Below are 13,540 nucleotides of genomic sequence, written 5' to 3'. Positions count from 1 at the left end.
AAATTATGTCGTTATAAAATTTTATTAACATAATTCGGGAAAATTATATCGCATTATAACATATTCTCAACATATTTTCATACATTTTTGCGGCAAATTTGTTTTCGACCACTTTTCACAAATTTGTCATGTTTTTTCATGTTTTTTCACAACATTTCACGATTTATCATGTATTTTCGTGTTTTTTCTTCATGTTTTGTAATGTTTTTTCATGTTTTTCTGCGATTTTTTAAAACACACAAGAACAAAGAACGAGAACGATACAAACACTCAAACACACACTTTTTGTTTCTTCTGACTTTTGTATATGACTTTGACACTTGACTTGTACTAAAAACCGAGCTAAAAACTAAACACATACACATACAGCAAACAGCATGCAACAAATGACAACTCACGACTCACGAAGAAAATGAAAAAGAAGAAGAAGAAGAAAGACGCTTCGGGAACATTCTATTGCGTCGCAATAAATGCTGTCAAGTTTGCTTATTGTGAAGTGTGCGGTTGTTCGTTGCTCATTTTGTTGCAATTGATTCTCTATTGAACATTGAAGGATTGAAGCAAAAGAACAAAACAGTTTTCGTTTGTTTGTTGTTTGTTCTTTTTTCAACTTGAAACAGCGCGAAATTTTTTTTTCTTTGTTGTTCGTTTTACTTTTTGTTCTGTGATTTGTGTTGAATTTACTGCGCACATTGACATTGGCACATTCCAATCGCAATAAAAAAAATGAATCGACGAGAACATCAACAATGGCAAATTTCTGAAAATGCTTTTGCACGTGCCAGTGGAACTTCGAGTCAAATTTCAAAACGAAAGCGCATCGGTGATGGATCAACGCCCAAAAGAGCGAAAATAATCAAAACAGTAGAATCGCAATCGGCGCCCACCCAAACTCCAACCACAAATTCGTCATCATCGTCGTCCACATCCACAGCCAGCACCGCCACCGCCACCACCACTGCCACCGCTACAACCACCACCACTAGACCCGTTGTCAGTCATAACTCAAACACAATTCCATCGGCTACGACAACTGGTCCTGTTCGAAGTGCGTCTGCACCTGGAAATGGAAATGTTGTCCGTGTGAACAATGACAGTAATGTGAACGACGAGTCGGCTGAAATTAAGCGCATATATATATGAAATATGAAATTTAAATTGGATTCGGAATCGGAATCCGAACATCGAACAAACAAATATGACTCTTTTCCGTTCTCGTTTGTTATTTCTTTCTCTTTTTTTTTTTGAAATTGCTATTGTTATTGTTGTTACTGTTGAATTGAAAAAATGAAAAATTAAATTGAATTTTGACCGTGGACGAAAAGAAAAAAATGTAACATTTCACTCACTCATTTATATATATAGAAATGACGAATGACATGAAAAAAAAACACGAAAAAAACATGAAAATTTTCAATAAAACCGCTGGAAACCCCATTTTCCGTCGAAATGTGCGTTATGTTTTGAAAATATGTTAGTACCGGTCAAACATATTAATAACCTGGATTATGTTATGTTTTTCGAACATAATATAATTCGCATCGAAATTATGTTAGTACTTCAAACATAATATAATTTTGCGTCGAAATTATGTTAGTGTTTCAAACATAACAAAATTTTCACCCGAAATTATGTTAATAATTATAACATAATTGAAATTTTGCCCAAAATTTATGTTAATAACTATATTAATAACCATGTTTTCCCGTTATGTTAATAACATAACATATAATATTTTAGTATCCTTAAATCTGTATGGCAATGGTATGAAATATCTGAAAAAAAGTGAAATTTCAATAATAACCATTGAATTTTTTAAATGAGATGAGGGGTGAAATGAATATTGTTCGGTGTAAGACAACCTCTTACGAGTTTCGTAAATGATATCACTTTTTCGCCGTCGTCGTCGTCGTCATCATCTAAATGTTCTTTATAATTATAGTTATGATGTCTCACTCGCTAATACATTAACGTAAAATAAAGCATTCCATCAAATATTCATGTATTTGATTTGGGATCATATCTCTATGCTGGAGTAGATAGCGAATGCTCCCGTGAGTGACACGAAAATACATCACTACTGAACTTGTACATATATGTCACGCCATCGGTACTTTTAATCGATATAGAGTCCAATGAACAAAGCCTTGAAGCTCACACTCATTTATTTTATTTTGTTGGTGTGTAATTTTATCTATCGTTAAAGTTCGATTGATGGCGGCGACGACAACAACGACGCATCATACACCTGTTTCCATTTTGTCCAAACTTCATATAGTAAAACTTACAAAGTTGATTCGTGCCATTCGAATTTTCCCAGTTGTCTTCCAATTAATGGTTGATGATACGAGAAAAATTAGCGAACACAAGGCAAGTATTGACCCTATACAGATTGGGATGAATGTTAGCCAAAAATAATTTGACGTATAATACAACAACAATCCTGATGACAAACTTCCAAGAAACTGTAAATAAAAACCAGAATTAAAAAAATTATTCATTTTTTTTTTTGGAATACCATTCACGTCTGATCACACACAAACTTACGATATGGCAAAATTTCAATCGTGCTGGAAACGATTTCAAATAATTTTTATTCAATTCCAATTGGATATCCCGCTCACACTCGTTCGTCAACATGATTTCAAACTTGATCGGATCAATTTTGACTGGATTTATTATTCTTGCTATTGGAATGCGCTTGAATCGAAACGTCTATTTTTAATTTATAGGCACTTTGTGTATCAACAATTTAGGTAGATTAATTTATTTCACTACTTCTAATGATTCAATATCGAACCATTGCATAATGGAATCACAACTTGAGGAAGATGTTTGGCTTGGACCTATTTTTAAAAGAGACCTAATAAAGAAGAAAAACAGCGTCAAAAATAGTAATTAAATTTAGAATGGAAAAAATATTAACTGTAACTGAATTCGAATGCCAGTTCGCTAAACCAAACTCAATTAAATAAATAAATGTATAAATTGGATGGAATAGTTATAATATATTCACATTATTGCATACGTTTGTACACCAATTCTATGTCTCGAATCAAATAATTTGATTTATTTTACACAGATTCACGAAATTAAACTAAATGGAAATGACAACAATTTAATGCAATGCATAAGGAGAGGCAAAGTTTGGAAATACCTGAACTGGCAACCAAATGTCACAATTAACGTATGTACAGTACACTGCAGATTATTATTTACTTGATTTGTTGTTGTTCTGCTTCGTTTTTTGTTTTATTTCATCGGTTTGGTTGTTATTTCATTCCGATATTGGAGTTGAAGTAGAAAAAGGAGCACACCGTTGCAGAGAAAATACCCACAATGCACTGCCAATCCGTATACGGATAACATATATGTTGCTGTTCGAACTTATCGCGTGAAATCAATTGAATCGGATGGAAACAATAAAGGACAAAAAAAGCACAGCGAATCAAATGAAAAAAAACAGAACAAAAAATCAACGTAAAAAAACTCAATATAATAATTAAATTCCGTTCATTAAACAAAATCGCGTTCGTTTTGAAAGTGTACTGGTATATATGGTTGGTTCTCTCTCTCTCTCAAAACGTTTGTCAAATTCTTTCGATTTGGCCGTCAAAGCACCAAGAATAGCACATTATTAGTAAATTTTCACTGCGTTCGTATAGTCGTCTACGGCTGTACAACAACTGAACCGATTATTATTTAGCCGCTTTGTACACCAAGTATACGACTTTGCGATGGCGTTGTGTGTGCACAATGGGCTAACGACGACAACAACAACAACAAAAAACAAGGAGACGACAACAACTCAATCGCAGCCACATACTCGGTCGGTGCGTGTCTGTCTGTATTCGTGTGTACCGTATGCGATGGAGGCATGGGCAACTTCTTATAGAGTACACATATTACATTTCGTTTAGTATTTTATCGGTGTATTAATGTGGCAGCATGCCATTCAATCAAACAAGCAAGCCTCATACAAAAAATAAACACAACAACGAGCGCTATTGCCGTGTGTTGTTTCCGTGACACATATTATTTTTGCTGTTTGTTTTCAAACCACACAAACTTAACTACTATACATATATGCTTCGAAGTATGTTTTGTTTCACTTTCAGAACCGAATTCCGTATTCACGGTGAACAAGAAGTTGAATGAAATCGAAAGCGAATCTAAAAGGAAGGAACACGTTTGTATAGCATACGATATGATTTTACCTAAATATATCTGTTGGACGAATCAAAGTAATGATTATCATTATCATTAATGATTCTAGGCCGTTTCACCCATAATAATCATCGGTAACAAATTAAATAAAGGAATGATAGCTTAGTTAAAACTTCGGACGAATTGTTTATTCGATTGCCCATGCGCAGATTTCAAACCAAGATAAACACTACATTATCAACAAATACTGCTACAATATAAATTGAAACTACACTCATTTTCTGTTTATAAGTCATGTCGACTGATTTTTTGTTATATTTAAAGGCGACCACGCCAGAGCACATATACTGTCGGTCGAGGAAGAAGGTATCCGATTTATTTCGGCTTGGATAGTCGATAGATTTTAAAACTAAGATTTTTGGAAATTGCGTCAAATAGCCATTCCCGATGTGCCGTCCAAATGATTAAAAGTGGTTTTGGTGACGCGATGAACGCAACAAATTTTATCGCAAGTATTTTTTTTAGACATTTATCGATCGCATTGCCAAAGATCGTATCGTCACATATAGTAGTGTATCGTTAATTATCGGTTGCTGTAGATAAACAAATGACGCATCGTTTACATAGGGTTTGTTGTGCATTACTATTGAGGTCACGCCTAAAGTTAGGCAAACGCTCAACGTGTTTGCCTTCGTTCTATTCGAATTCTTATCTTTTGATTTTTTTTCGGTTTCTCATGCTACCCCAATAACTATTATCAAGTATCAATAATAGAACAATGAATAAGTAAACAGTTTATTGTTGAAAATATTCGAATTTGGAAATATTGTGTGAATCGACTTATTTTTTTATTTTTCTTTACATACAGTCAATAAATCAATATGTTTCCATATTCAATTATATGACATAATCGTAATCTTGGAAATAGCAGTCGCAACGATTATACCTTTACATTGTTCTTCACATACCGTACTCGATTACTGAGTTGCAAGGAAGCAAAAAATCTATTCATTGAAATTTAAATGTAAAAGAGCACGACAATGTATGTTGATTCCGCAAAGCCTATTACGAAACTGTTCGCACAACCGTCAAGCGATATATGTATTGACATTACTATGTTTTCACAGCACACAGAGTAATCTGCATCTATTTCAATCTAAACTATATGATTGCTTGCTAACACGAACAATAAAATAAAGAATATATGGTTAATTCCCTTTAGAAATTATGAAAAAGTTCCAAATTTTCTTCAATTTCTCAAAAATAAAATGAATAAAAGTCTTCATGTTCACTCAAATCCACTCTTTATTAGCAACAGTTTTTTTTCATAACAAAAATTACAACACACTGCCAAACAAAAATATTGTTAAATTACTGCATGATCCAGTTCCGTTTGCGATCATTTACGGTAATCGCGAAAAGCGAGCACAGTGCTAGCCAAATATAGCAGAGAATTGACGAAACACAAAATCTGCAAGAACATAAAAGAAAAATCAGAGAACCGTTGTACTACTATGGAATCTATTCTGATTTCAGATAGTTTACCGTTGCTGCTAAAAACCACTTGTAGAATTTGAGAAGATACTCGAGGTTATGAATTTTAGCATAGAGCAAAATAGAAGCAATGAGAAGCAGAATGGCCGCAACGAGATGATAAAGGAATTCCTGTTGAATTTAATATAGTATCCATATTGAGCTTCTATACATTTCATTATGTAGAAGGAAAATAAATAAAAAAAAGTAACTTACATAGAGCGTTTTCGAAATTAAGCCACCCGTAGACAACGAAAAAATGCAGGAGAGCAACAGAATTGCTGTAAGAATGGAGAATACTGTTGCTGCTAACAGCAAAAGTAAAACGGGAACCAGGTGCGGAAAATTCGGATAGTTTTGATAATATTGAATACCATTGCGATAGGTAAAATAGGGATAGTCATCAAAATTTTTCAAAAGAAGACCAACTGCAACACCGCCTAGAATCTACAAAAAGAAAACCTTATTAATCCCTCAATGCATTCGTCGCAATGATCTGTTGAATAATTACAAGTTGAAGGAGTTTCAAAAGCCCATTTGATGTTTTTAGGTATCCTGTGTTGATGACGATAGTACTTGGGTTTGAAGTTACAACTGTTCGTGTGACCGTTACATTTGCATGCGACATAATACCCGTTTATTCTGTAAATATGGAGATAACACGATTCAATTATTGCTCTTCTCTAATCGTGTTATTTTGAATTCTGAATGGTCATCCCAATGATGCCAAAAAGCATTTTTTTCATAAGCATTTTTACCAACAAGCATTATCATTGACAATTTCAATACTTACATCAAAAGCAAGCATACACGGCATTTTGTTATCGCCTCAAAAAAGCACATGCAAATGAACACACATTTTGTCTAGTACTCTGTTAAAATGGAATGTACAACGATCATTGTATCATCATCAGCTTACAATGATAGGTAGAAAAAATATAATTGACACCGTATAAAATTGTTTGTTCACATTAAAGCACATTTATTGTAAAAAAAAAAGTACAATTACAGAAATATCATTAAATTTGGACACGTAGAAACAGAGGGGAGGTAAAGAGATTGAACACACCTAGAAACTGTTAATACTCAGAAAATTCCTTAATATTTGGCTTAACTTAAGGATACTATATTGTTCTGTGCTTTTACATTTGAATGTGTTCCGTTTAAATGCCACGGTATGTTTTTCTGGCGATAACAGCGCCCCAAATGTATAGCAGTGTGTTGAGAATACCTAGAAAATGAAACAATCTGTTTTAAAAGTTTCCTTTTGGGCTGGCTTAACCCTTACCTAGAGCTCCAGCTGCAGTGTAGGCATTGTAAAAGTTATAATTTTTGTAGTCTTGCAGTTTAACGAGAAAGTATACAGATGCAATCAACAGTAAAATGGCAGCAACTGTATGGTAAATTAGTTCCTAATATAATCAAAATAAAAATGAAATCAATTAACAATTTATGCAGTCAATAAATAGATTAATTTGTCATACGTAGATTGTCTTAGAGATGATCCCGCCGGTTGAGAGCGAGAAAAGACATGACACAAGTAGACAGAATGTGCCAATCAAAAATGTTGTGGCCATCAACAAGAAGAAGAGATCAGGCAATCCATATGTATGATAGTTGCGATTGTAGTGGTATGCAATGATTCCCACGCAGACGGCGCCAACGATCTATCATTCAAATTTCGAAGGAAAAAAATTAGATAACAAATATTTTTTTTCGATATGAGTGATTCAATTACCAATTGGGAAAATTTCAATAAACCGGGCAACGTCTTCAAATATCCCGTGTTTAGGATCAGTGTGGATGTAGTATTTGAACTGGTAACCGTTCGTGTGATTGTAACTGAGTGCGACATTTTTCAAGCGATATTTTTTAAATTCCTGCAAATCTAAAAATTACAAATAAATTGCATTAAATCGAAAAAAAACTAATACCCAACATAACACAAAAAATAGATTTTTATATTTAAAAAATGAAACACTCAAATATTTTCAAGCAAATTTAAAAGGAGAGTATACATTTATATGCACACATATTTATTGATTTTGCAATCATTTATGCTCTTGGAGTAAACAAAAGTTTTATTTTTTGCTCAAATGGAACATTCTAAAGATATACATATATGAATAGCGATGTAACTGTACTTCTAACTTATAGCTTAATACTGCTCATAAATTGAGTTGGTTATTTGCATTTTGTTTAATATTTAGAATAGAATTTGTGATATTGAATATTATTTTGTGTAGAATTTTTTTTTTTTTGTAAATAATTATTTAAAATTAGAAGTTGTCTTTCTTTCGATTTCTGCTCTATCATATTGACATCATCATTTAGATGCCTTTGTATGAGCGACGGGCGTAGAATGTGCTGAGAACATATAGCAATCCATTTATAAGTCCAATGACCTAAAACGACACAAATGGTGATGATCATAAATACTCTAACTCTTCAGATATTTTTAGCGAAAATAATTGTGTATGCTTACGCCAGCAGCCAGGAGTTCTTTGTAAATGGGACGATATATGTGAGATACGCTGCGGTCATTGATAACAACGATTAGAGCAACCGAGGCAATTATGATCAAAATGGCCGCGACACAATGATAGATCAATTCCTAACAATGAATGATAAAACACGCATTTTTCTTTATCCACTGTTTGCTTGTGTAAAAAAATCTACTAAACATGTGTGTGTTACTTACGTAGATTGTCTTGGAAATAATTCCACCTGTTGACCAAGAGATCAAACACGACACCAACAGAATGGTTGTGCATATCAAGAATGTAACGCACATCAAATAATAAAACAGTTCAGATGTAGTCGATATGTGACGATCATTGAAATGATACGCAATGATGCCCACGCAAATGCAACCTAAAATCTGTTCAAGACGACGATTTTAATGAAATTATTCGTCTAATTTTGGAAACAATTGAATGATTCTTCAATGGATATAAAAAAAAAGGTATTTACAAATTGCGAAACTTTTAATAAACCGGGAATCGTCGATAAATAGCCACTATTTATAATGAGGGCCGAAGAATTGGTAGTTTCGGTTGTCGTAATTCGAACTGTTTGCTGTTGTGACATCTTGATTGGTTTATGCTTTGGGTTTCAAATATTTTCTTTTGTAATTGTACACTTGACTTGATATGGATGGCAGCAACTGCAAGAAAAATATTCAAATTCAAGCACTCATCATCAACACGATAAACTTGAGTATGGTAGAAAACTGATGGGTGAGTTCTAAGTTCAAATGGCAATAAATATGTCGCCAGTGGAAATTTGTTTTTCCTTTAACAGTGTTTTAGTTTAGAAGAAAACACAAAACATTTGTTCAATGTGATATGTGGTGAGAAAAAAAAGAAGAAAAGATACCCCACCATATAAGTGAATGATAGCTATGATAATGTGAAAGATCGTGCTTGAAATTAAAATTTTAGAATAATAACAAAATAATTATCAAGAAATTTTATTGATTGAATTGAAAATGAGCAGATTTCAAGTAAAACTGGAAAAATGTTCACATTTGTATCAATCTACGGAAATGACGGTGTGCAGAAAAAAACCTGCGTGTATTTTAACTAAAGTCTGTGCGTATAATTATGAAAGATAAACGAAAAACGATGTTGAGCAAAACACATTTTTTTTTATTTTTCGAGACACGTATGATTATTTTCTATTGTTCAACGATAGGTCACAACGCGAACGAATCCAAAGATTCACTAACTTCATTCGAAATTCAATACGTAAAGCAAACCTTAGATGGGCTGAATGACATAAACAATGTATCATTAAAATTCAGAAACTAATATCATATATCCAATGAATTTGTAACAAAACGCTCTACGAAACCAAAATGACTTGAAATCAGTTGAAAATCATTTATATTAAGTTTACGTCATAATGGAATTACATATGTGTAATATGAATTCAGCGACAAATCATTCAGATCAATTCAATCAAATGACATAAGACAATAGAAACGGTAGTAATTATTCAAATTTGTTGAATAGAAGACGCATTTTTTGTGACAAAAATTTACTGACATTTACAAAACATTCCGCATTTTAATTCGTCGTTGTTGTTGTTGTTTTTGACGCTGTTTTTACTGGCCGACTGTTGATATCAAACTGAAAAAGCCTTTGCTTTGTTTTTAGTTGTGGTGTAGAACCTGTTCGACCAAATCGACAACATAAAGATTATCTCATGCTTTGGGAATGCGTGGAGACGAAAACAAAATGATGACGACATCACAGTCGAGTGTTTCGAGTGACAGCCGCAGAGTAGTAATAGTAGCAACGGCTGGACTGAGCAGCGGAATGCGACAACAATCGGTGATGTAATCGCTTCGAGTTTATTTATTCGTGAAAACAACAAAATAATACCCATTGAATTTGCATAGCGTACACACAACAGGCACGGAACGAAGCTAAACAGCGCGAATTTGAAACACCACGATTCAGCGTTCTCAGAAAAGATCCAATATATATGATGTCATAACACGAATATATGAACATGCAACTTGATGGATGGGATGGCATATGGTCTGGTTGTCCAGTGAAAGTAGAGCCTACTGGTTATATTCTTTCATGGCATCAATTGATTGTATAGACTGTTGTCTGTCAACATACAAGCCTGAAAATTTCAATAGCCATCGTTCTGAATGATGTGGTTATGGTGTTTACCATTAAATTTACCGAGTCGCAATTGGAACAAAGGAACCAACCAAGGACAGAGCAATGTTAAGTGTGGCATGGTGTGATAGTGTGGACACCTCGTTTTGAATCACGTACAAATGGAATTGAATGAATCAAGAACAGGTTATTTTTATCAATAAAACATTAGCCTTACATATTTTAACGAGATGTTTGATCAAAACGCAGAAAATATGTAATTTAAAACTAAGAAGTTTCGTTGGTTTTCTGCGAAAGATTGCAACTGCTCGATTTAGATTATTGTTTATTCACTTCATTGCTTTTATTCTCAACAAATGATTGCAGTCTATTTCGGAGAGATTTGGGTCGAGACCAATCCTAGGGGAATTTAACTCTTACGAGTTCAGCATGTTTTTTGCCAGTTTGCTTGATTCGCGGGAGTTCGACGCGTTCCTTGTACGTACTGACGCGCACGGTCACAAGTTTACACAAGTTTGTTTATGGTTTTGCGCGTTTTTCAAGTTGTTATTTGACAATTAAAACGCGTTTCAAGCTAAAAATCGGTTGTTTACGTGTATAAAGATTTTTCACATCCTTTCCAAAAGTTCAAAGATTTTTATAATTATAAAATGGACAAAGGAAATATTTTTAAAGAGCTGGAGAAAGTGTTGAAGAAAAAGTTAATCCAGATATAATAAATGGAACGACTGATGTGTGCGCGTCGTCCAGCTACAAGTTTGCACACGAACTCGCGCGCGTTCGCGCATATTGTTTTAATACGGAACTTGTCAACTGAGTGGAATCATGCAAGTTCTCTGGTGAATGTAACAATTTCGTGCGCGTTTATATCATTTTTTTACAAGTTTTCACGTAGTTAAATCCCCCTAGGACCAATCATGGGAATTTGAGATTCTAAACATCGGAACCGAATGAATTTTAGGCGTGTGGCGCAACTGTGAGCATTCGTAAACAATTGATTTGCATTTGACTTACATCTATCTATAAGTCTATTCATTCGAATGACGACGCGCTTCATATTCTCTCTGCTTGCTGTTCTGCTACACGTATGTTTTTTTTATTTAAAAATAGGCAATGTGATCATCGGAATATTTCTCAACAGAGAATAGCACAAAATCTGTGTCTTGTGTCATTCTTTCGTTAGAACTCTACTCAACTTATTTTGGACTCACAACTAACAAATGGTTTTTTTCAAAGCAATAACAAGTTGCTTCAAGCGACCGAGACATTTTTCATTGAAGCTATTCAAAGCCAAGTGTTTATAACATTTTAGGCGTTGGCTTGTTTCTTTCAGCTCAAAAACATTTAGAAAACAACGCACAAAAAGTGCTACAAGTTTCATATCCAATTTGGGTGATTTGTCATTTAGAAAAACATTGAAAACATGCAGATCGTGCGACTAGTTCACATGGAACTCATTTTAAAAGATTTGTGCTTTTGCATTTGAAATACATAAGAGTTAAAATAGCTTGCATCGGAGCAAAAACATCGAACTATACAAACTGATGAAACTGAAAGCAAAAATAGAATGCCCAATAACAAACAAAATAGACTACGGGTGTGCTCTTTTTTAGAGTTGATTGAATCTAAATAAAACTATCTTCCATGCTTGAAACCTACTATTTTTGTATGCTTTATCGAGTTTACGCATATTTTTAAACCGAGATCACCACAACTCTCTACCAAGTATTCTTCACTTCTTAGCACTAGTCATTTTGAAAACTATAGCTGTTTTTCTTTTCAACATTTCCAATTATTTGTGTGGGAGTCAAAAGAGTTGCATAATTTTCAATCTATTTTAAAAAATATTCATCGAGCTGCAGTATTTTTTATAAAGCTTACTCATGTTCATTTTCAAATGAGTTTCTTTTTCTCTACGAATATTTAAATTTGCAATTGCCATTCTTCGCTGGCAAAAATGGAATTAAACTAGTTAAAATCAATTGCTAAATCAAAACAATACATTTTTTTTGTTTCAGTTATTTCTATTCATGCAATAAACCAAAATGAGCAGTGTTAAAAACCATGTTTTGAACAAAATGATTACATTTTCAAGAAAAAAAATCAGAGTCAGTAAAAATATGTAAAGAGCAAAACAAACAAAAAAACAAATAACAATTCTTCTTTTTGAACCCACCTAGAATTGATTTTATTGAATCGAAAAGATGAGGGCGATTTTATTTGCAGAACACGCACTTCACAAGAATAAAAAAAAACAAATTTCCAAACACTTTCAAAAGGGGGGAATTATTGCTGAGAAAAAATTCACGACGTCCGAGAATTAAATACTTGTACTGAGCACGGCTGAGTCTATACTAAATATCCCAATGGACAAACCAAAATAGCTACACCACCGCTTTGCTTTTGTGTATTTTCTGTTTCTTTTTTCAGTTGTGATTCAAAGCCCCGATAACATCAGCGTATTTTTCACAACTACACGCATACGACTATGTTTGTGTGTTTGAATAAGTGCTCATAGCGATGAGATTTATGACACCGACGACCGCGAATGGAGAAGAAGAATGAGAAATAAAAAAAGGCGCGCATATTGGTAAGAATCGCTTGAATAGTATGGATGAAAAACATAAATATAAACAACGCAATTTTTTGCGTCGAATATTTACCAGTGGAATGACTCAATATATTTGGCAGAATAAAAAAACTCTAAGCCGAATGTATTGAATGTGATGAATGTGATGAATGAAACATACACACACACACGCTCTCACTGTACGTGTACATGGCATGTTGTCGCTTTCCACTTTCCATTTCAAATCACTTTTATTTGAAATTTGAGAATCATTCAAATTGGTGTGAACATAGAACGATTTCAAAAATAAATAGCAAGCATTTTTTTTATCGACCGAAAGAACTTTTCGTCTTATAAATATCGCTTCTCGTATTCTTTGCTGTAGCGAAAATGGATCGGATGGAAAAATGGAATGTATTTTGATTTTTTAGCGTACACGATAGTGAATGGTTTCACAAAAATGAACAGAATCGTCGATGAAGTCATCGACACCCAAAAAATGCTTCCGTGGAAACTTATTGAAATCCAGAATTTGGATCGTGTTGAGCTGAATATTTTTGAATAGTTTCTATCTTTTGGGCTCAAAATAGAAACAACATAATTAATTGTACGGAATGCGTGTGTGCGTGTGTGC

At 33.6% G+C, this 13,540-nt stretch overlaps 3 protein-coding genes across 7 annotated transcripts in view; all 3 read right to left on the bottom strand.

Annotated features, from left to right (window-relative positions):
- The window catches only part of LOC129568456 (uncharacterized), a 5,054-nt gene extending 1,228 nt beyond the window's left edge, over nt 1-3,826 (bottom strand). Inside the window, exons 1-4 of one of the 3 annotated variants that reach the window (XM_055446370.1) lie at nt 3,158-3,826; nt 2,548-2,863; nt 2,289-2,465; nt 1,765-1,775 (exon numbers count right to left, since the gene is read on the bottom strand). In XM_055446370.1, coding sequence (XP_055302345.1) covers nt 1,765-1,775; nt 2,289-2,465; nt 2,548-2,640 — 281 coding nt within the window. In that variant the 5' untranslated portion in view covers nt 2,641-2,863; nt 3,158-3,826. Of the gene's footprint in view, nt 1-1,764; nt 1,776-2,288; nt 2,466-2,547; nt 2,864-3,028; nt 3,053-3,157 lie in introns of those variants that run through there. The other 2 variants (XM_055446369.1, XM_055446371.1) reach the window with 2 other exon arrangements.
- Nucleotides 3,827-5,454: 1,628 nt separating this feature from the next.
- LOC129568454 (uncharacterized) lies at nt 5,455-12,756 on the bottom strand. Of its 3 annotated transcripts, none has more exons than XM_055446364.1 (5): nt 12,514-12,756; nt 6,212-6,342; nt 5,917-6,147; nt 5,713-5,832; nt 5,455-5,638 (listed from the first exon to the last, which is right to left on the bottom strand). In XM_055446364.1, exons 2-5 carry the CDS (start codon nt 6,326-6,328, stop codon nt 5,567-5,569), a joined length of 540 nt encoding a protein of 179 aa, XP_055302339.1. In that variant the 5' UTR covers nt 6,329-6,342; nt 12,514-12,756; the 3' UTR covers nt 5,455-5,566. The 3 variants fall into 3 exon arrangements, with proteins under 3 accessions (XP_055302339.1, XP_055302340.1, XP_055302342.1); XM_055446365.1 differs by lacking the exon at nt 12,514-12,756 and adding an exon at nt 6,494-6,868; XM_055446367.1 differs by lacking the exons at nt 5,455-5,638; nt 5,713-5,832; nt 5,917-6,147; nt 6,212-6,342 and adding exons at nt 6,659-6,931; nt 6,989-7,112; nt 7,185-7,367; nt 7,439-7,588 and having other exon boundaries at nt 12,514-12,718.
- LOC129568455 (uncharacterized) lies at nt 7,689-9,483 on the bottom strand. Its single transcript, XM_055446368.1, has 5 exons — nt 9,343-9,483; nt 8,674-8,866; nt 8,402-8,581; nt 8,186-8,314; nt 7,689-8,105 (listed from the first exon to the last, which is right to left on the bottom strand). Exons 2-5 carry the CDS (start codon nt 8,788-8,790, stop codon nt 8,031-8,033), a joined length of 501 nt encoding a protein of 166 aa, XP_055302343.1. The 5' UTR covers nt 8,791-8,866; nt 9,343-9,483; the 3' UTR covers nt 7,689-8,030.
- Nucleotides 12,757-13,540: the final 784 nt, after the last annotated feature.

This window comes from Sitodiplosis mosellana, unplaced genomic scaffold, assembly GCF_009176505.1.
Source record: "Sitodiplosis mosellana isolate CC-2019 unplaced genomic scaffold, AAFC_SMos_1.0 Smas_scaffold_19, whole genome shotgun sequence".
Lineage (NCBI taxonomy): Eukaryota > Metazoa > Arthropoda > Insecta > Diptera > Cecidomyiidae > Sitodiplosis > Sitodiplosis mosellana.
Note: the sequence above shows the minus strand (reverse complement) of the source record. Positions and strands in the feature narration are given on the sequence as shown.

Coding starts and splice junctions, on each gene's coding strand:
- LOC129568454 (XM_055446364.1), bottom strand. CDS start 6,328: ATGTCGCATGCAAATGTAACGGTCACACGAACAGTTGTAACTTCAAAC. Junction 5,833..5,916: donor TAATTTCGAAAACGCTCTAT/GTAAGTTACTTT, acceptor TAAATTCAACAG/GAATTCCTTTATCATCTCGT. Junction 5,639..5,712: donor AGTGGTTTTTAGCAGCAACG/GTAAACTATCTG, acceptor ATGTTCTTGCAG/ATTTTGTGTTTCGTCAATTC.
- LOC129568455 (XM_055446368.1), bottom strand. CDS start 8,790: ATGTCACAACAGCAAACAGTTCGAATTACGACAACCGAAACTACCAAT. Junction 8,315..8,401: donor TTATTTCCAAGACAATCTAC/GTAAGTAACACA, acceptor ATTCATTGTTAG/GAATTGATCTATCATTGTGT. Junction 8,106..8,185: donor AAGAACTCCTGGCTGCTGGC/GTAAGCATACAC, acceptor GTGTCGTTTTAG/GTCATTGGACTTATAAATGG.